Source organism: Phocoena phocoena, chromosome 10 (genome assembly GCF_963924675.1).
Source record: "Phocoena phocoena chromosome 10, mPhoPho1.1, whole genome shotgun sequence".
NCBI classification, from domain to species: Eukaryota; Metazoa; Chordata; class Mammalia; order Artiodactyla; family Phocoenidae; genus Phocoena; species Phocoena phocoena.
In genome coordinates this window covers 46,017,436-46,038,018 of record NC_089228.1, presented here as the reverse complement: position 1 = coordinate 46,038,018, position 20,583 = coordinate 46,017,436, and the positions used below count along the sequence as shown (strand labels likewise).

The following is a 20,583-nucleotide window of genomic DNA, read 5'->3' as shown; positions in this document are numbered from 1 at the left end:
ACTCCTGGCTACCATTAGTATCAGTTCTGGGCAGTTTGTTTTTAAGAGCACACATGTATAAGATTCTGTGTAATTGGTATATAAGTTTTTGGTCACCTTTCACAGTTCTCCTTCACAGTTCTATGCTTGGCAGCATATATGCTAAAACCTTAAAAACGGGCAAAAAGAGTCTGTATTCTAAGAAATACATGAGATGGAGAGAAATAATCTATCTAAAATAATATTGCAAATTATATTTAAATTTCATGATTTCTTGATTCAAGAAAATGAAATTCATTTCCATAGTTGGCTACTGTAAAATGTGGCATACAAATATTTTTAGGAGACATATCTGTATTTTAAATTCTACGCACGTGTAAATGAACAAATAACAATTTTAAGTGTCTATTTTTCAACTTCATCTCTAATATTGAAACAGAACAACAGACTGCCATTAAGTTTCTTAAACTTTTAAGTTACCAGATATTTACAAATAAGATACAATTTATATCAAAAAAAGGGGACACTTTCAACTATATCTGCTGCTTTCACTGGGACTCCGGTGATGAGAGTAACTTCGATCACTTTCACTGTCAGAGCCATAAGATCTACAACTCCTGTATAACAAAACAAAAACAGAAATACCTTTTAATTGTCAACCCTCTGAATTCCTCTTGTAGCTTCTTCTTTGATATGAGTGGCCTGAAAGCAAGTGGCTTGAAGAGGCACAGCATAGTGGGTTGGCGAGCGGGGTACTGACTGTGGCAATACTGCAGACTTTTCAAAGATGTCAATGACAGATGGTGGTAATATCAGGTTAAGATAAAATAAAGAAACTTCTTGGGGAATTACTTGAAATCCACTCATATATGTGAGAATAATTTTCCATGTTACCCAAAATGAACATCAATATTTAATTAGACTGAGGAAGTAAGGGAAAAAAGGCCCACAAAGAGAGTTTCATTAAAAGACAAGGAAATCAAAATCAAATCAAAATGGGAGGCCAATAAGCGGTGAGGGTGAGGTGGGGCAGGGACAGGACCACTGGGAGAGTGAGTCAAGAAGACTTGGTTATGGTCACCATTCAGTTATTTCGAAAAATATTCACAGAGAGCCAGTCACTTTACTAGATGCAAAGGGCACACACAGAGTAGACTATGTAGAGTTTCCTGGGGCTCAAGGATAGTACAGAATAGGGGGCAAGATAAATAAAGCACATGCGGCGAGAGGGCAACATATCTCAGAGTGAGCAGTCAGGAAGGGCTTCCCTGGGGCAGTGAGTGGGTTGCAGTGGAGACCTGCAGAGTAGTTGAGAATTGGCTATTTCAAGAGGCAGGAGGGGAGATGGTGAAGTGGGCATGTGACTCTCTAGGCAGAAAAAGAAAAAGCTTCCAGAATGTCAGCGCAGGGAAGACAGAAAAGCCCAAGCTGGAGTTGGTAGGTGGAGAGGCCTCCATGCAATGCTGAGGAGCATGGATCTGCCCCTGAAGGCAGTGGGGCATCCTTGAAGAGTTTCAAACAAGGGAGTGTCCAGATCACACTGATATCCTACAAGCACGACTGACTGTAGTTGTAAGGTATGGGGGAAGGGTAAGACCAGAAGCCACCAGGAAAGGGACATTACAAAAAGCAACCCACAGTATGAGCCATATGTTACATAAAACATACCTATAAATACATACAATATATAAACATTTTTAACCGTATAAACTGCAATCCTAAGTATTATATATTATGTTACAGTTTTAAAAATATTACCTTTTTAAAATTTAAAACACTGACAAATTGGCTGTTAGTTCTAACAAGCAACCCTATTTAAAGAATGGGCCATGGTTTGAGTTGCCTTCTCTCATTCCTTCCAAAAGAAATGTTTGTCCAAGGATATGTGAATATTTAAAAATCCATTTTAGATTCAAACATTAACAACCACCAGTAAATACTACCCAGCAACTCTTCATACAAAGGCCACTTTCCGTAACTGCCTTTGGGTTGATGAAGTTCAGGCAGAGAAAGAAGTATTTCTGTCCTCAGAAGATGGTGCTTTCTCTTCTACAGCAGTCTCTCACCCCACACCCTAAGTGCCCACAGTAACTTACAGTGCTTGAAAGAACAGAGACCCACCTGGACCGCCTATTGTAGCTTCTGCCTCGGTGATAACTGTCACTCCTCTGGCTTCTACTTCGACTCCGACTCCTGCTATAGTAGCTATCGTAAGTGTAGGACCTGCTTTAAACAGCAATAACAAACACTAAATCTTCCCATTCAAATACTCATATATTCCCATTTCTTTTTAGCTTCTTAAGTGTCCTCTTAGAACATGGGCACGATATGACAGTATGAAGACACATCTGCAGAACAAGTACTGGAAACATTTAACAACTGCCCCAAATCACACTTACCGTATTAAACAGAAAAATGTTATAGTTTCTTTTCTGCATTGAAAAATATCACAAAATTAACACTGAGTTAGTTCAATTGAATCTCATGGATCTTATCAGACAATTATAGTCAATAAATCCCTGCCATTACAATTCGACATCAATTATCACTTTTGACACTAGAGCACAATGGGCCAACAGATTAAAAACTGTTCAAAAAGACAAACATATGTTTTTCAATAACATACAACACCTTTTAAAAGGGAATTAAGGGCTTTATAAAACAAGGCCCTTTTAATTCTGCCCCCACAGGTGGTTTCCCAACCCCTGTCCATACCTGGACCGACTGTGGGGATCGTATGAGCTGCTTCTGGATCTGCTCCTGCTGGACGTCCTAATAGGAATCACATGAGGGGCTATCAACTTGTGGATCAGGACAGGCTACATCAAAAATCTAGACATTTATTTGCCCATTAAGGAGAAAACACAATGAAATCCAGAAGCTATATTTATTTCATTTTCATATCAAAAGTATATTGGAATTTTTTTAAAAAGCATGTTGGATTTCACAAGAAACGTTAGAAGTTTTACACAATTCTATGAGGTGCACATCAAGAAAGTCGCTGGGGAGGAACTGGGTGGGGAAGGGGAAGACACAGGTGTGACACTTGTAAGTAAAATGAAGCTGCAGCAGTGGTAAATATCTGAGAGGCAAAAAGGGGCTGGAAGAAGCTGGGAAAACCAGAAACTTGGGGTCACCCACCACACACACACTTCTTCCTTTGTCCTCTTTTAATAGTCCTCCTCTCCCAATATCTAACCCGAGTCAAGAGATGACTGCAGATGGAAACTTAGGTTAAAGAGGATGTACTGGGGGTTCAGGTGGTAGTCAGGGCCTCTTTTAAATATTTCTACTGCTTCTCTTTCCTCACTCTGATAAGATCCCATCTTGAGATCAGCCAGTAAGAATCCAATAGCTCTTTGAAAGAAAGAACTAGGTGAGTAAGTAGGCCTGTCTGATAGTCAGCAATGACAAGACCCTTTTCAACAGCTACCCCACTCTGCCTGTGCAGGGCAGGCCTTCAAAAGAAGACAGATGGAGACCCCACAGTAGGACAGGATTCACAAGCTCACCTATGGCTTTTGTAACTGCGATAGGAACTGCTCCGGCTTCTTGTGCGGCCTCTGCTGTACCACCCTCTGCTCCGACTTCTGGAGTAGCTTCTTGATCTACAAGTAAGAGTGGAGAATATAGAAATCATGTTAACTCATTATGCTGTTAAAACTAATTACTAGTAGGGCAGGAGGGGAAAAACCCAACAAGAGGAAAGGTCTCTGGAAAGGTCTCTCACGAACTCCTCCCAGTGGGTATCACAGAGACGGCTAATGAGGGTTTAAACTGAACAGAATAAAATAAAGAGAAAACAGAAAAGGCTGATACAGGTATGTTCATAGGAGCCCTACTTGTAATACCAGAAGAGGAAACAATCCAAATCTCCATTAACAGTAGAATGGGTTAAAAAAAAATTAACACAGATATATACTGAAATATTCTAAAGTAGGAAAATGAACTACAGCTGCCATGTATCAACAGAGGTAACTCTTGGGAACATAATGTTGAGTGAAAAAGGCAAACGTAGAATATCTATACCTATAAAAAAGGATTTTGTTTGAAAACAAGCAAAAGCAACATTATATATAGATAGAAACATTTATAGTAAAACTACAAAGAAAAACAACAAAATTATAACAGAAGTTTAGAACAATGTTTAACTCCAGGAGAGAAGAGAGAAAATAGGGTAGCATCGGGTAGGACTACATTAGGTATGTCAAAGCTCTATTTTTAAAGCTAGATACCATTTAAAATTATTTTTTATACCTTAATCATTAAAAAAATTTATACCTATTTAATATTTAATAAAACAAACAAGAAACTTAATGCAATTTTGCCCCCACCCTGCTTCCCCTAGTTTATGCTTGTCATTCAGGAACTGAACAATACCCCTGTGTATGTGATACTCAGGTAGTATCTTCATAGGTTTTATTCAATATGTACTTATGTTTTGGAAGACAGATGCAGTTTATTGGCAAAGACACATTCTGTTCTCATAAGATCCTAGTCATTTACTCAACAAACAATTATAGAGCGACTCTGTTAGGTGAATGAAAAATGAGTAGCAAACAGCCCCTGACTTCACTGAGTTCGCAGGCCAGAAGGGAAGTCAGGCCCACTTAAGTAACCGAAACAGGGAGGCAAAGTTTAGCTATCTCAGTCTACTACCTGTGAGCTGCCCAACTTAAGAGCAAATTTCTTAGCGTTTCCATGCCTCACTGTCTTCATGTATGAAATGAAATACCACCCACTCCAAAGGCAGGGGCAGGAAGGCAGATGAGAATGGCCAGCGTCACCAACAGCTCAGAGCTGTCTGAGTGTAAACGGTAAGTACACACCGAGCGGACACGAGGCTGGAGTAGCTCAACAGGCACCTTCATCTAGAATATGAACCCGGAGACAAAAGGCCAGGATTCACCAGCTCTCTGGGCCTTGCTGGGAGTCAGAGCAGGAGGAGGTAGAGACGCCAACAACTCAAGCATGGAATGGTCTGAGAGGGAATGAGGAGAGCTAGCAGAGGGCTTCTAGAAGGACTGAAGGGACTGAAAACATGCCCTGGCACTGGCCATGCGGAAGTACCTGAAAATCTCAGTCAGCTGAGTGAGATGGGGGAGGGAAGGCACAGAATACAAACTGCAGGCAACTGAAGAGTAAATGGGAGATGGTTATTGTAGATGGTAAATGTTGGCCCCTATTTTTAAAGAAATCTGGGTAAGGGAAGAAAATGACTGATAGAAAACTAGGACGAAAAAAAGTTAAAGATTCTTACTGCATTTTAAGTTCAAGTGATGAAAATCAAGCACAACGTAATAAAGGATATGAGTCAGAGGCAGTGAGGCAAAACCATGAAACATTTACAAGGAAAAGAAAAGAATACAAATTACTTGTTAACTTCATACCACCATCACCAATTTTTTTAGTTTAAAAAATGCTCATTCTCTGCATTAGCCAGTCTATGCTGATGACAATAGTTAGACGTAACCAGTCAATCTTAAGATGATCATTTTTACCATTTCCTGCCCCTTGAATAAAGATCAACTAGATGCAAGTCCTTGGCAGGTGACTTTGCCTCTCTGGCCCTCACCTTCCCCTTGTATAAAATGGAGGGTTAGATTACTGATCTCGAAATCCTACATATTCTGTAAATGCAAGATTCCCTTCTAAGGCATCACTAACAGTAGAGAGAGCAGCCTCACTCCTTTAAAAATGGAGAACTTGCCACCTATCACGGCAACTCACTGCAATTGCCATGGAGCTTTAATTGACAGCAACAGATTTTTTACCCTGAGCCCAAATTTCTTCCCCTGAAATCTCCGCTCCCTGTGTCCTCAGCCTGCTCTGTGAGTCACACAGCACAAGCTTTCTCCTTATTCCCTCCCAGATATTGGGAAACAGTGATCTTGTCCCTAACTCTGATGTTCTTCCAAGCAAAACAATAACAGACTCTCCTTGGGAGAAAAAAAGGAAAAGAGAATAATGCTCACCGATAAGATGATGTGGAACTTCTCGATCGACTCCTTGAGTGACTGTAGGAGACAGACCTTGTTCTGTGCCTTGATTTGGTCTCAGATTTACTTCGAGATCTACTTGGACTCCTGGACTGGCTATCACCATCCCGACTAGGTGTCTGCTCATCACTCGAACTCTCCTGATTTCTTGGCCTCCGGTTTAAGCGTGCTGTCTTTCTTACTTCATCAAAGAGAGACCCAGGCCGAACTTTATTTTTGCTTTTAATTTCTATCCTCAAGCCTTGTGGTTTCATTTCAGGCACAGCAGTCAGTGCCTTAACCTCCACAGCACTTGATGTAGTAGCAGACGGTGCTGCCAGGTTCCCCACACCTTGCAGGGGCTTCCATTTATTATCCATGAGGCTGGTCTGGCTTTTCTCAGCCACCTCTCTCTTCACAGTGCTTTCTAGAGCAGTGGCCAAGCTGGCAGAGCTGCCGTCCTGTTTTCCCACCTCACCCACCGTTTTGCTTTCTGACACGCTGCTGTCCTGTTTTCCCAACTCTGCCTCAGGATGCTCTGCTGGCATATCCTGCTTTAGAAAAATGCTTATATCCGGGGTGTCAAGCCTTGAATTTCCTAGAGGGGAAGCCCCCTCGGCCTTTGCTGGGGAACTCCTATCAGGAGTGCAAATCTCCATGTTGTCATCTGTTTGAAGCAGATCCTCCACTCCGCTTGGGATGCTCTCTTCAATATGCTGAATGTTCGGGGGAGAACTGACCACATTTTCCTCAGCGTTTAAAGCTGCGGGAGACACACTGAGTTTACTATCATCTTTAGTAGGCCGACCAGTATCTGATGAAACCGTTATTGGATTATGTTTACCTGAAAGACTGCCATCTTCACAGGGCTTCTCAGTTTGGGGAATATTTTCTTTTGCGGCTTCACTGTTTTCAGAAAGTTGTTTTTTCTCTTTTGCTTCCTGAGTAACTTGCTTTTCGTTAACCTCCTCCTCCTCCTCTTCACCAAATTCTAGTGGAGGCTGCCAGTGAAACGCTTGTTTTCGTTTTGGAGCCTTGTGTTTTTTATCTTTTTTCCCTTTCAATTTCTCTTTTGCTTTTTTGGTATGTTCCCTTTTAAGATGCTCCTTGGAGCTGTGTTTATGCTTGTGGGGTTTTCCTCTACTGTTTTCTGAATTGGAATAGAACCCCTCAGAATCAGAGGTTGATGACCGCTGCTTGCTTGATTTCCAGGCACTATTACCATCAGGCAGTAAAGTATTTGCTGAAGACTTAGTTGCTGGTTTGGCTTTGATGTGAATTTCACCCAACTCTGACTCAGAATCTGAAGTGGCTTCACCTTCCTCCTTATCAGAAGATGGCCGGGAATTATTTTTACTGTTTTTAGTTACATCTTGTTCAGAATTTGACTCAGAGTCCCATTTACTCCCAGCATAATTCTTCCTTTTGGGCTTACTGCCACTTCTAAAGTAATCAGAAGGACTTTCTTTCAAAGTTCTTTTTTTTGAATGAGGGCATTCCCGTTCAGGCTTAGATTTCTCTCCATCTCTGTTTTTCTCTTGTTTATTATTCATGTCCATTTGGACTTGCTTCTCTTTTTCCTGGGCTGACTGTGTAACCCGAACACTTGACTGTTCACTGTCTGAAGAATAATCTAAAGATGACCTGCTTTCACTGTACTTTCTATGACATGAAGACTTGTCTCTGCCTTTGACATATTTACTACGAAGTGTCTTTTCAGAGCTGCTGCTGTGCCTTTTATTTGAGGTGTTGTTTTTTTTCCCATTGGATCTAAGTTTTCTCTTGGCTCGTCTTCCATCATCACTGCTAACAGAAGAGTATGAAAATGATCTACTACACCGTGAGTGGTCACTGTATTTATTTCGTGAATGAGATCTAGATGAGGGAGACCTAGACCTTGAATGTGAACTAGCTAAACTTCGAGATCTTGTGTATGACCTGGAATAAGATCTACTCCTGGAAGATCTGCTCCTTGACCTTGGTGAACTTTCTGAACTTCTATCACTGTATTTTGAATAAGCGCTCCGATCACTTTCTGAATTTTTTTCTCTTTTATGGTAGGATGATGAACTACCAGTCTCTTTAACATTTGCTAAACCATAAGTGCTTTGGATGGGCAGCAAATGGGTTGTTTTAGCTTTCATTTCCTGGATTCGTTCATAAGAAGGCTTCCAGGGCTTCTGTCCAGGCTTCCACCTTGAAGGAGGAGGGCTGTCACTCAGTGGTATTACAGGAATATTTTCCGCCACCACTGGCTGTACTAAAACATTTTCACTTTGTGTCACTGTTGCTCTTAAAGGTTCTGTTTTAACAGGTTTATTTTCACTTAACTGAGAGGCTGTTCCTCTTGGTGATTTTGATGCTGTTCTTTGGTGCCCTGACTTAGAACTAGATCTGGACTTTGATCTACTTCGAGAATGTGATGAGGATTTTGACGGAGTCCTTGATCTTGAGCTTCCTCTAGAATAAGACTGTGAGTGAGATTTTGATCTGTATGAGTCTCTGCTGGAATGGGTTGAAGAGCTCTGGTCATCCTTATCAGATTTAGACCAGTCCCTCTTGGACGAGTGATGAGATGACAACGAGGAAGAACGAGATCTCCTTTCTCTATCACATGAGGATTTCACTCTTCGGGTGGAAGATTTTAAGGATTCTATGTCAGATGGTACAATAATCCTTCTCTTCTTAGTCTGTTTGTGCCTTCTGCAATGTTTCTGCTTTTTAGCTTTCTTTTTATGCTTAACTTTTTTCTCTTTTCTGCGTTTTTTATGGTGACCATCAGAGTGTCTTGTTGTACTCAGATCTGAATAATATCCATTATAGGACCACGATCGGGATCTCTGGGACAAGCTTCTTTCATCCCATCGGCTTGAACAGGGGTCACTTAACCTATAGAAAAGGACATAATATGCATGCAATTATTTACAAGCATGTTTTCTATGCTTTAAAATTAAAACACATTTGTTGTCAATACAAATGCATCAGCAAAAGCTTAGTTAACAACCAAGTACTGACTCTGTCAACACTTTAAGCACACATAGGAAGGATAAACCAACAGCTGATAGGCCTGGTCCCGACCTTGTAATTTCTAAGAGATCATTACTATCAGATCACTACTATCAGACTTACAAAAGGATTTTTTTCAGAGCCAAGCCAAGAATTTTCAAATTCGATAGGAAAATAGTTTTGAAAAGCAAAGCAACTACAGCAATCACAAAAGCACTGCTGCCCTACTGAGTTCCTGGCTATCATCCACTCAATAACACTCTGCCTCCAGGAATAATTTCTGAGGGAGAATCAAATCAAGCTCCCAAACAATTCTGTTAATTCTCTGCAGATACAGGATAACTGCCTGAACTTTAGGCGAAGCCTCTTTTTCTTTTTTGGCTGCACGGCTTGTGGGATCTTAGTTCCCTGACCAGGGATCGAACCCGAGCACCAGCAGGGAAAACTCCCGAGTCCTAACCACTGGACCACCAGGGAATTCCTTAAAAACATGACTACTGTTTTTATCTCAGCCTCATACAGGTAATCAACAACTTTCCCCTATGGTTTTAGTTAAACTACTTAGTACAGAAATTAGGGGAAAAGTACATTAAATAGATGCAGACTTTACAATATCTCAGTGGCAATATCAGGGCTCAAAACTCAGAGTTCTCAGTGCCACTGTGTCTACACCACTTCCACACAGCAGACGCATACCTTTTCCTCCTCTTCTAACTTCGAACCATTCTGCTGGATGCCCAGAGAGAAAAACAGAATTCTACCATGAACAAGTACACAGGGTCCCATTGGTATATTTTGCACTAGCTATTCTGGGGCCAGCCCCATTTCTAAACTAGATACTGCACTGTGGAGTGTCACTGAAGACAGGACATGGATACACTTCTGAAGAAACAAAAGTCCCTGGGGTCAGAAGTTAACACACACACTGGGTACAGATTTCCCTATCTACCCATTTATTCATTAGTGACTATGAAAGAATCTGCTAGGAAAGAATCTGCTATATAATTTTTTTTAAGTCCTGATTATTTCTAAAATTGAACAAGAAATCTTTAAGAAATTCAGGAGGGTTATAGTCTTGTGAGGGAAAACAGAATTTTGATTTAAAAGCACCCGAAGTCAAGCAGCCCTCCTCCCATTTCACCAAGCATTCCCAAATATATTCTCTTTGGTCATAGTCTAATTTTAAAGGTAAATATTTAGTGAAAAGTCCAGAAATATGTCTCTATCCCCTTAAGACTTAAAATATAGAGGACACAGGATTGTACTTATACTTACTTATCTCCTTTACTCCATTTTTCTCCACTAGGCGGTCTATATGCTCTTAATCTCTGCATTTCTTCTTTCCAGTGAGGAGGAGTTTCACTGCTATCATCATCATCTGATTCGGAACAGGATCTTGATCTTGGAGGTGTGTGATAGCGCTTTAAAAACAAAGTTAGGAATAACTACCTTCAAAATATCTCTTAATTGTAATCTGCTATAGGACAGAGGTAGGTATAAGACCCAATCTGACGCCATTCAAAGGCAATAACGACTGAAGTACCAAGAAGATGGTATGAAGTTGTGTCAAACTAAAAAAAAATGGGAAAGCTGGAGATTCACCTGTAATCACACACAACAATTTCCTCTTTGAAGTCCTAATGGTTATATTCATTAGCCTAGATTATTCAATATACTAACATTTCTCAGCATACTGATTATTTCACATTCATTTCATATTCAAACCCATTCAAACACAGCAGTAAACACTAATCTAACAGCAGTGCCTTCCCATAACTATACAGAATACAACTAGCTCCTTGGACAGATTTTGGGACTATACCTAAGATTAAAGCTAGGATTTTGCCTAGAGGTAAAAACATTTTACCGCTTAAGATAAGTAATTTGAAAAAAGTCCAGTTTTAACACACATACAATTGTGCCCCTTCCTTTAATCTTCCGTCCAGACTTTGATACAGATGGTTTCTGATCATTTACAGTGGGTGTAATATCAGGAATCTTCCTGGAAAAGAAGATTGAAAATTTATAAAAAGCAAATGCTAGGCAGTTTTCTCAGTGTTTAAATGCAGAATTTATGTTCCTATCATATAAAAACACTTCATTTAGATTCAACACTTTTGTAGAATGAGGCACTCCACATAACCTAATTTTCTAAGCAAATCCTTTAAATACAAAAACTAAAAAAAAAAAGTAACCGGGGGTTCCCTGGTGGTGCAGTGGTTGAGAGTCCGCCTGCCAATGCGGGTGACGCGGGTTTGTGCCCCAGTCCGGGAGGATCCCACATGCCGCGGAGCGGCTGGGCCCATGAGCCATGGCCGCTGGGCCTGTGCATCCGGAGCCTGTACTCCGCAACGGGAGAGGCCGTAGCAGTGAGAGGCCCGCGTACCGCAAAAAAAAAAAGTAACCCAGCTGAGTAGAAATACACGATACTAGTATCAATCTTTTAAAGTACAGAACTACTTTCAAAACAATCCTTTTTTAGATGTCTCTTGTCAAAACAGTAATGTTCTTAGGGAATCCTGAGGTATTGTTGACTCTAATGCTCAAGTGTTTTTAACAGTTTTAAATTTTATCTTATATATATATATTTTAAAATATTTATTTATTTATCTCGGCTGTGCTGGCTCTCAGTTGTGGCACGCGGATCTTTACTTGCGGCATGGGGGATCTTTTAGTTGCGGCATGCGGGCTCTTTACTTGCCGCATGCGGGCTCCCAGTTGCGGCATGCATGTGGGATCTAGCTCCCTGACCAGGAATTGAACCCGGGCCCCCTGCACTGGGAGCACAGAGTCCTACCCACTGGACCACATTTATTTTATATTTTTAATAGTTTGTTTGTCTACCCCACTTTACTATAAGCTGCCCCTCCATCAATGCTCTGAATCTGCTACTTTATCTTATGGGTGATACTAAGAGTACAGTTTTTATGGCAGCTACAGTCCTCCATGCCTGAGAAGTCTTTTCATACTTGAGTTTGTTTTGTACCTGTTATGATTAACATAATGGCTAGCTTTTATTGAGGACTTACTATGTGTCAGACATTATATTAATAAGCATTTTAAACATATTTATTGGGTAAAAACACATAACATAAAATTGGCCATTTTAACCATTTTTAAATGTACAATTCAGTGGCATTAATTATACTCAAAACGTTGTGCAACCATCACTACTATCTTTCCAAAACTTCTTCATCACTTCATCCTGAAACTCTACCGATTAAGCAATACCTCTCCATTTCCCTCATTCCCTTAGCCTCTGGTAACCTCTAATTTATGGCTGAATAACATTCCATTGTATATATATATACACCACATTTTGTTTATCCATTCATCTGTTGGTGGACGCGTGAGTTGTCTCCACGTTTTTGCTACTGTGAATACTGCTGCAATGAACCCTGGAGTACAAGTATCTGTTTGAATCTATTTTCAATACTTTTGGATATGTGCCTAGGAGTAGACATGCTGAGTTACATGGTAAATCCATGTTTAACTTTTTGAGGAACCACCAAACTGTTTTCCACAGCAGCTGCATCATTTTAGACTCCTCCTAGCAATGTATGAGGATTCCAATTTTCTCCACATCCTCACCGACACTAGTTTTCTGGGGTTTTGTTTTAAATTACAGTCGTCCTAGTAGGTGAGACACGGTATCTCACTGTGGGTCTGATTTGCATTTTCCTAACGACTAATGATATTAAATATCCTTTCACATGTTTGTTCCCCATTTGTACATCTTCTTTGGAGAAGTGTCTATTCAAGTGCTTTGCCCATTTTTAAAATGAGTTGTCTTTTTGTTGCTGTTGCTCATGCTTTTGGTGTCAAATGTAAGAATCCACTGCTGAACCTAAGGTCATGAAGGTTTACCCCTATGTTTTCTTCTAAGAGTTTTATGGTTTTAGTTCTTATATTTAGGTCATTGACCCATTTTGAGTTAATGTTTGCATATGATGTGAGGTAGGGTCCAACCTCATTCTTTTGCATGTGGAAATCCAGATGTCTCAGCACCATTTATTGAAGAGACTATTCTTTCTCCATGGAATGGACTTTGCACCCTTATCTAAAATATAATGGCCATGCAAAGTTTGAATCTCAGCATCAAAAATTAGAATTTTTATCATCTTGGGCCAGTTATTTAGCTCTTTGAGCTTCAGCTTTCACACTTGTAAAACAGAGATAACACTTCAACTTATTTATATGAATTAAAGGGAAAATGTATGAAAAACTGTTAGTTCAGTGCTTTGCATATAGTAAGGGCCTTCCCCCCAGAGCAGGGTTCTCAAACTCAAATGCTGACAGGCAGGTAATGTAAATCAGTGAAGTGGACACAATAGAATAGTTCACTTTCCACTTGATTATTCTTCCACTTGAAGAATAACAGTTCAAGCCCAGTGATATACTTCAACTTCTCTTGGTCAGGAGACAGCAGAGATTGGTATGAATAGGGACAGCACTCTGAGTAGCCACTAATTTTTGCCTTGCAGTGAAACAGAACCAATGTTTTGGAGGATTCTTCAATTTCTCAAGAGAAGAAAAAATCTGAATTTTTGTATGAGTCAACAATGTTTGAGCCAGTATATGAGCCAATGGTGACACTGTCATGAGAGGTGTCATGAACCTAAGGAATATAATAAATCCAATTCTGGACACCTGGGAGCCAATTTTTAAAAATAAAACAATAATATGAAGGACAAATAACATAGGTCTATACTCCAATGTTTTCATGATCCACCAGTTTTCTCTTCTGCTACAGAGGCTCTCAGACCATGAGTAGGTCCCATATTTCAGGGTCTGAACCTCAATCATGGGGGACCAGATATTGGATGTTCTCAGTGTCCACTATGCCCATCCTCTCGGAGACTCACACTGCTCACCTAATCCACACGCCACTGAGGTACTAACCAGAGGTCAATATAATAAATGACACTGGGGAAAAAAAAATCTGATGGCCATAGATGTATGGGTTTATTTCTGGACTCTCAATTCTATTCCATTGGTCTCTGTGTCTATCCTTATGCCGGTACCACACTATTTTTTTTTTGAATTTTATTTTATTTTTTTACATAGCAGGTTCTTATTAGATACCACACTATTTTGATGACTGCAGCTTTGCAGTAAATTCTGAAATCAGGACATATGAGTCCTCCAACTTTGTCTTTCTCCCTCCAGACTGTTTCGGTTATTTGGGACACCTTGCAATTCTATACAAACTTGGACATTGACTTTTCCATTTCTGCAAAGTCTACTGGAATTTGACTGAACCCATAGCTCATTCTGAGTAGTACTGACATCTTAATATTAAGCCTTCCAATCCATGAACATAGAATGTCTTTCCACTTATTTAGGTTTTAATTTCTTTCAGCATTATTTTAGATATACACCTATAGTTTTCATTGTACAAGTCTTTCACCTCCTTGATTTAATTTATTCCTAAGTATTTTATTCTTTTAGATGTTATTTTATGGAATTACTTTCTCAATTTCCTTTTCAGATTGTTCATTGCTGGTTGTTAATAAGTGTTTTAGAGGCATTAGTTCATTTAATTCTCATAACAACACTATGAGGTAGGTACTATTATCATCTCCATTTTAAAGACAAAGAATTTTAAGATTAAGAGGTTAAAAATGTTGCCCAAGGTCACGGAAAGAAATTAAACTTGACTCTCATAACCATTCTATAGGGTTTTCCCAACCAGGAATCTGGCTCCAGATAAACATACAATATTACTATAAGAAAACCTTGACTAAAAAGTATATCATAGTCTTTTCAGTCATTTCATATTCATGACATCATTTGATTCTCACAATGAGAGATATAACAGGGACTCTTGGCAGGCAATTGTTAACCTCGTTTTCCTCATGAAGAACAAAGCACTGAACCAAATGACTTGCCTATTAAGTGTTCGGCACAAATTAATGTTCACCGGGGAACCTTTTAGCTGCTGATCCAATGCTGCCACCCTCTACCTCCTCCCCACAACATTCTGATTTAATTTGCTGTATGGCCCAGAAACTGGTATTTTTAAAAGCTTGCCAAATGACTCTGAAGTGCAGCTGAAGATGAGGACAAATGAATTAGAGCAAGTGTGGAACCCAGCTTTCGCTAAGTGAATTGTAAGTGATAATGAGCTTAACTGCTGGTAAATTCAGTAAGGTGGCAAGCTCACTAAGGTTGACAGCCCCTGTTTCTTATCCTTGCTTACCTTGCATTCTTAGCACACAATTCTAGCTCCCAAACAACTGATCGAATCTCAAACATTCTAATGAAATAGATCAACTTGCTATCTTTGTATGACACAACTACCTGCCAATTATGATTTAAAATAATTCTGCAGAATATAACTTCCAAAGATGTTATGTAACCAAAGAAGAGTGATGACCAAATAAACTTACTAGCAATATTCAACCATAAATACAAGACAGTGGTATAAACTACTTTAAAAATACCAGGTAACAGGAGTCGGCAAACTTTTTCTTAAGAAAAGAGTCCAAGAGTAAATATTTTAGGATTTTTAGGCCAAGAAGAAAATTAAGATAACTATGTAACAAAAAGAAAACAAGTCTTCACAAATGTTTTATCAATGAAATTAGTAAGTATCATTTTTGTGACACAGATCTACTAAGGAGAGTGGAATTCTTTTTCAGGGAGAATAACACTTCACTTCATTTAACTAGGGTTCAGTATCCCCTATCAAAGCAGATAATGTTAATACTGTTCTTCTGGTAATGAGGATCTGTAATGAGATTTTTACATACTCCATCTCTGAAAATATCTTTCCACACAGATGGATTTTATGTGTAGCACCTAAAATACTGGAGAGTTGTAACTGCATCACTGTGATGTGTAGTGCACTGAATAGCATATAAAGCGATGAGAGCACCACATACAAACTCTCTGCAACTCTTTGATTCTGCTGCTGTAACACAAAAACAGCCCAAGAAAAATAGTGAACAAACGGATGTGGCTGTGTTCCAGTAAAACTTTATTTACGGACACTGAAATTTGAATTTCATGTAATTTTCACATGTCACAAAATGTTATTCTTTTGATTTTTTTCCACAAACATTTAAAAACATAAAAACCACATTTAGCTCATGGGCTGTACAAAACCAGGCAATAGGCTGAATTTAGCCCATGGATGACTATAGTTTGCCAACCCCTGCTAGATGACACTAAAACTGACCTTTCAAGTTTCCTACTTTCTGAAAACCAAATGGATTTGATCAATGAATGGTGTCTTATATTTTCAGAAAGAAGGATCCCACTAAAATTTGTTCACAATCTATATTATATTATATATAATATAATAATATAATTAACAGCAAAACTACTGATACCTTACAAAGCTCACTAAAAAGGTTTACACAACTGTCATAAAGAGAATATTCAATTTTTAAAAATGAAAACATCAGTATGTTAAGCTATTAGTTCAAAGATACATCCCATTTCATAATAGCTTTTTAAAATGAGAAAATACAGAATTTTAAAATATCTAATGAACTAAACAATAACCACAATCAAGAGACTTGATTGTAAACAGGGACATGTGCATAACTTCTCAGGCTTCAATATTAACTCTTCATAGGAAATGTGTCAATTACACCAACCACTTTATGGTACTTCTATTCATATATTTCCCTTAACAATTCTAAACTTGAGTCTAACACACAAAATACATTAATTACTATTTTTTGAGACCAAATCTAAAGCTACATGTTAGTTTTTCCAGTACAGAGGATTTATCACAGAGCAAGTTAACAACAGTAACATATGGGACTAAATTTTATCCCCAGTCATCACGCAATAATTTTGCACTATAAACTGGAGTATGTTTTATCACTCGATTTGATCCAAAGAGTTCAACTAACCCTGTTTTGACAACCAAAATCTCACCTCTAATGAAAGGCCAAGTAAATGAGACTGGTAATGAAATCTTTCCAGATCTCCACTAAGAACTTTTCCCCGATCAACTTGCCAAACCCCCTCTCTCTACTAGCAGAATATGAATTTTGAAAGGTAGGGTACATGTCATTTACGAATCCAATCTCTCCCCCAGTATATTTCAAAGTGCTCTGACTATGGGTCATGCTCAATAAATGAGTGTGGACCTGCAATGAGCTAACAGAATCACCAGTGTGAGAAACGAAAACATGTAGGTTAATCATCCTTACGGTTCAGGCTCCACTGTGACAAGAGGCATATCTCTTCTTAGTAAAAATCGGTTCTCGGGCACTGGAGGAATCTCTTCTGGGCGCACCACAGGCTTTTCCCTTTTAGCATTTGAATCGATACACCTTTTTTCATTGGTATCACTCCTCTCAGAGTGACTTAGAGAGAACAAACCGAATCACCAATTAAGATGTGTAATGTCTGCATTTTATAATAATATTAAATAATATAATAATTAGCAGCAAAAGTACTGATACCTTACAAAGCTCACTAAAAAGGTTTACACAACTGTCATAAAGAGAACATATAAAACATCAATGCAGTGAAAAAGCCACAGCACTAAAATTCTGGTAAGAATTGCCAAATGATCCTTTTTTCTTTTCTTACCTGCAAACGCGTAAATGTTTTATATGAAACATCTGTGCTACCCTTGATTTGCTAGATTTCAATTTGAAGTCCACAAAATGCTATCCTTTTCAACAACAGGTAACAAAGCTAAGTTTACAGAATCACACATACTTTCCCCATTCCAGGGTGTTTGTTTCTTAGGTAAGACTACCTTGGTGTTTCACACTTACCCTTTTGGGCTTATTATATGTTTATTCCTTGGCTCTTCTGAACTGCTTGCTTCCTTTCGTCTCTTTTTAGAATGTTTAACTTTTGGCCTCCTCTTATGTTTCCTTCTTCTGCTTCTCTCATGTTCAATTTCACTTTCTGAGGATGATTCTGAAGAGGAAGAGGAATTGGAAGAGGAATCCGAGACTTCTGAATGAGTTGGTTTCTTCCTTTTTTTCTCAAAAACTTTTAAGAAATATTAACAAAAATATTAGTACTGGATTTCAGTGCCTATGTTTCAGAGTAAAAAATGTGATTACCAAGTATTGTAAAACATGTTTTGTATAAAGAAAACTAAAAACAAAATTTATTTATTCTTTTTTTAATTTTAATATTTTTTAACATCTTTATTAGAGTATAATTGCTTTACAATGAATGGTGTGTCAGTTTCTGCTTTATAACAAAGTGAATCAGTTATACATATACATATGTCCCCATATCTCTTCCCTCTTGCATCTCCCTCCCTCCCACCCTCCCTATCCCACCCCTTGAGCTGATCTCCCTGTGCTATGCGGCTGCTTCCCACTAGCTATCTATTTTACGTAAAAACAAAATTTAAATAAACTTTTTTTTCCAAGTTGATAATACAATTTGCTGGTGAGATTGTAAGGTAACAAAGCCCTCATGAAGTATATATTCTAGTTGGGTCAGAGAAGAAAATAAGCAACTACATAATATGACAAATGATAAATGCTAAAAGAAGGGGGAAGTAAAGGCAGGGTAAAGGGAACAGGGAAAGTCGAGGTAATTTAAGATAACATTTGAGCAGAGGCCTGAAGGAAGTGAGGGAGGGGGTCATGCAGGTATCTGAACGAAGAGTATTCCAGAGAGAAGGAACAGCCAGCACAAAGTCCCTGAGTGCTTGACATGTCTAAATAAAGGTCAACGTGCTGGCAAGACAATGAATGAGGGGAAAGAGAGATCAGAGAAACAGTAGAAAGCCCGAATCCCTTACAGACCATTGTAAAGACTTTAGCTTTGGCTGATGGAGAGGGAGCCCTTAGAGAAGATGGCTCTGGTTGCTGCTGAGGACTGTAGAGGGTCAAGAGTGTAAGCAAGGAGACCAGTCAGGAAGCTATCATTGCTGAGGAAAGATTACAGAGGAGCAAGGACAGAGGCAAAGTGAACAGTAATGAGGCTATTGCTATCTTGTAAAAGATACCTGGGTTTGGACCACGCTGACAGCAGGGGAAGTAAAAAGAAAAGGTCAGATTTGAAAAGATTCCCTGATGGGTTGGATACAGGGTATGATATAGAGGCATCAGGGCTATTGCTATACTACTCGTAGGAGTTTCTTCCACTACTGAAATCTAGGAGGTATCTTTAAGTTACAGTCTTCAACATGTGTTACCTGCATCCTAGCTCCCTCTACCCCCAAAACACTCTTACCGTCTTTTGTTGACTTCGTGGCAAGCACCCCACAGTCAATAACTCGCACATCTGCATAAGGTCTACTTGCAGCATCAGTTTTCAGATTTTCAATTTGTTCGATTACTTCAAAACCGGAAATAACTAGTCCAAAGACAACATGCACCCTGTTGCAATACAAATTCAAGAAAAAATTGTTTTGACGATAATTAAGCCATGAGCAGTAATCAAGACAACTGTTATCAACGACATATCCACAGACCTGAAAATAAGAGCGAAGTGTTTGATGTATGAAGCAACTAGAAGGGAATTAGAACTTCTGCTTCATAAAAGGAAAAAAGAAAAAAAATCTCAAACTGGGCCTTAGTTTTCTGCCTTAAAAACAATGGTTCTTAACTGTTTTATAGTAAAGAGTCTGATAACAATCAGATTGCACTTGATACTCAGACACACCATCCTTACAGGGTCACTCAAGAGCGCATGCCTGAGAAGTTCACCCATAAGCCCACGCAAAGACCCCTTCAGTGACATGAGAGGTCTCAAGACTACTGCACCCTGTGATCCTTAGGAAGAGCTCGGCTATGAGATTAACCCAGAGACCAAGAGCGCCCCCTTGAGGGTTCACCCATGGTCTAATCTGTCTTGAACTGGCCACCCAAACACCTCTCCAAGATAAAAAGAACATAACTCTTACCCATCCAGGTGTGGAGCAGGTTTTGTGGTACTGTGTAACAAACATCAACATAAAGAAGATGGCAAAAACCAGGTGTTCAGGTGAACAGAGCAGAAGGGTTTAAATCACAGCATGTAGAGGACAAAGAGGTAAAGATAAAAAGATAGGGGAAAAAGTTAAACATGATACACACCTGAACTTAATAAGCTTAAAAACAGCAACAGTAGTCATTTTACTGATTTAAAAAAACCCTCAAGATTATAATGAATTACAAACTCATATCTCTCTCCAACATGAAGACTATATATGTATACATATATGTGATATAGGTTTGAAATACACAGCATAAATATACATTAAAATTAAAGTTATTCTCAAATCCAAAACAATGACAACAACAACAAACTCAAAATTTATCAAGATAATTTAACAAGAATAAAAAACACCTAGCCATTTGCTTATGGAAAGAAGTGTGATCAACACTTAACACTTGCCCCACATACTTAAATGAATTTTTCTATTGATTATTTTTCATACTGAGTCAGTCTGCATCTTTTAGGCAGGCAGATGGAGGTAGGCCTCAGGAGTCCTGTTTTCAGAACTTCCTGCTCCTCTTCCTTCACCTAAGGTGACCCTCTGCCACTCACAGCAACTCTGAAAATGCAGTAGGGAGCAAACCTTCAATCTGCTAACACTCTGACAGCAAACTAAGTAATCATGACATTATAGACACTTCAAATTTCCATGGCCCAGAAAACACCCAACCGGCTGCTTCTATAGTCACAAACTGGCAGT

General features: G+C 39.0%; 1 protein-coding gene across 2 annotated transcripts in view; it reads right to left on the bottom strand.

Annotated features, from left to right (window-relative positions):
• Positions 1-508: 508 nt before the first annotated feature.
• NKTR (natural killer cell triggering receptor) overlaps positions 509-20,583 on the bottom strand; it is a 46,209-nt gene continuing 26,134 nt past the window's right edge. Inside the window, exons 6-16 of one of the 2 annotated variants that reach the window (XM_065885610.1) lie at positions 19,810-19,839; positions 19,137-19,282; positions 17,711-17,933; positions 17,135-17,290; positions 10,878-10,965; positions 10,239-10,384; positions 5,955-8,846; positions 3,492-3,587; positions 2,695-2,751; positions 2,101-2,205; positions 509-596 (exon numbers count right to left, since the gene is read on the bottom strand). In XM_065885610.1, coding sequence (XP_065741682.1) covers positions 509-596; positions 2,101-2,205; positions 2,695-2,751; positions 3,492-3,587; positions 5,955-8,846; positions 10,239-10,384; positions 10,878-10,965; positions 17,135-17,290; positions 17,711-17,933; positions 19,137-19,282; positions 19,810-19,839 — 4,027 coding nt within the window. The remainder of the gene's footprint in view (positions 597-2,100; positions 2,206-2,694; positions 2,752-3,491; positions 3,588-5,954; positions 8,847-10,238; positions 10,385-10,877; positions 10,966-17,134; positions 17,291-17,710; positions 17,934-19,136; positions 19,283-19,809; positions 19,840-20,583) is intronic. The other variant, XM_065885611.1, reaches the window with a different exon arrangement.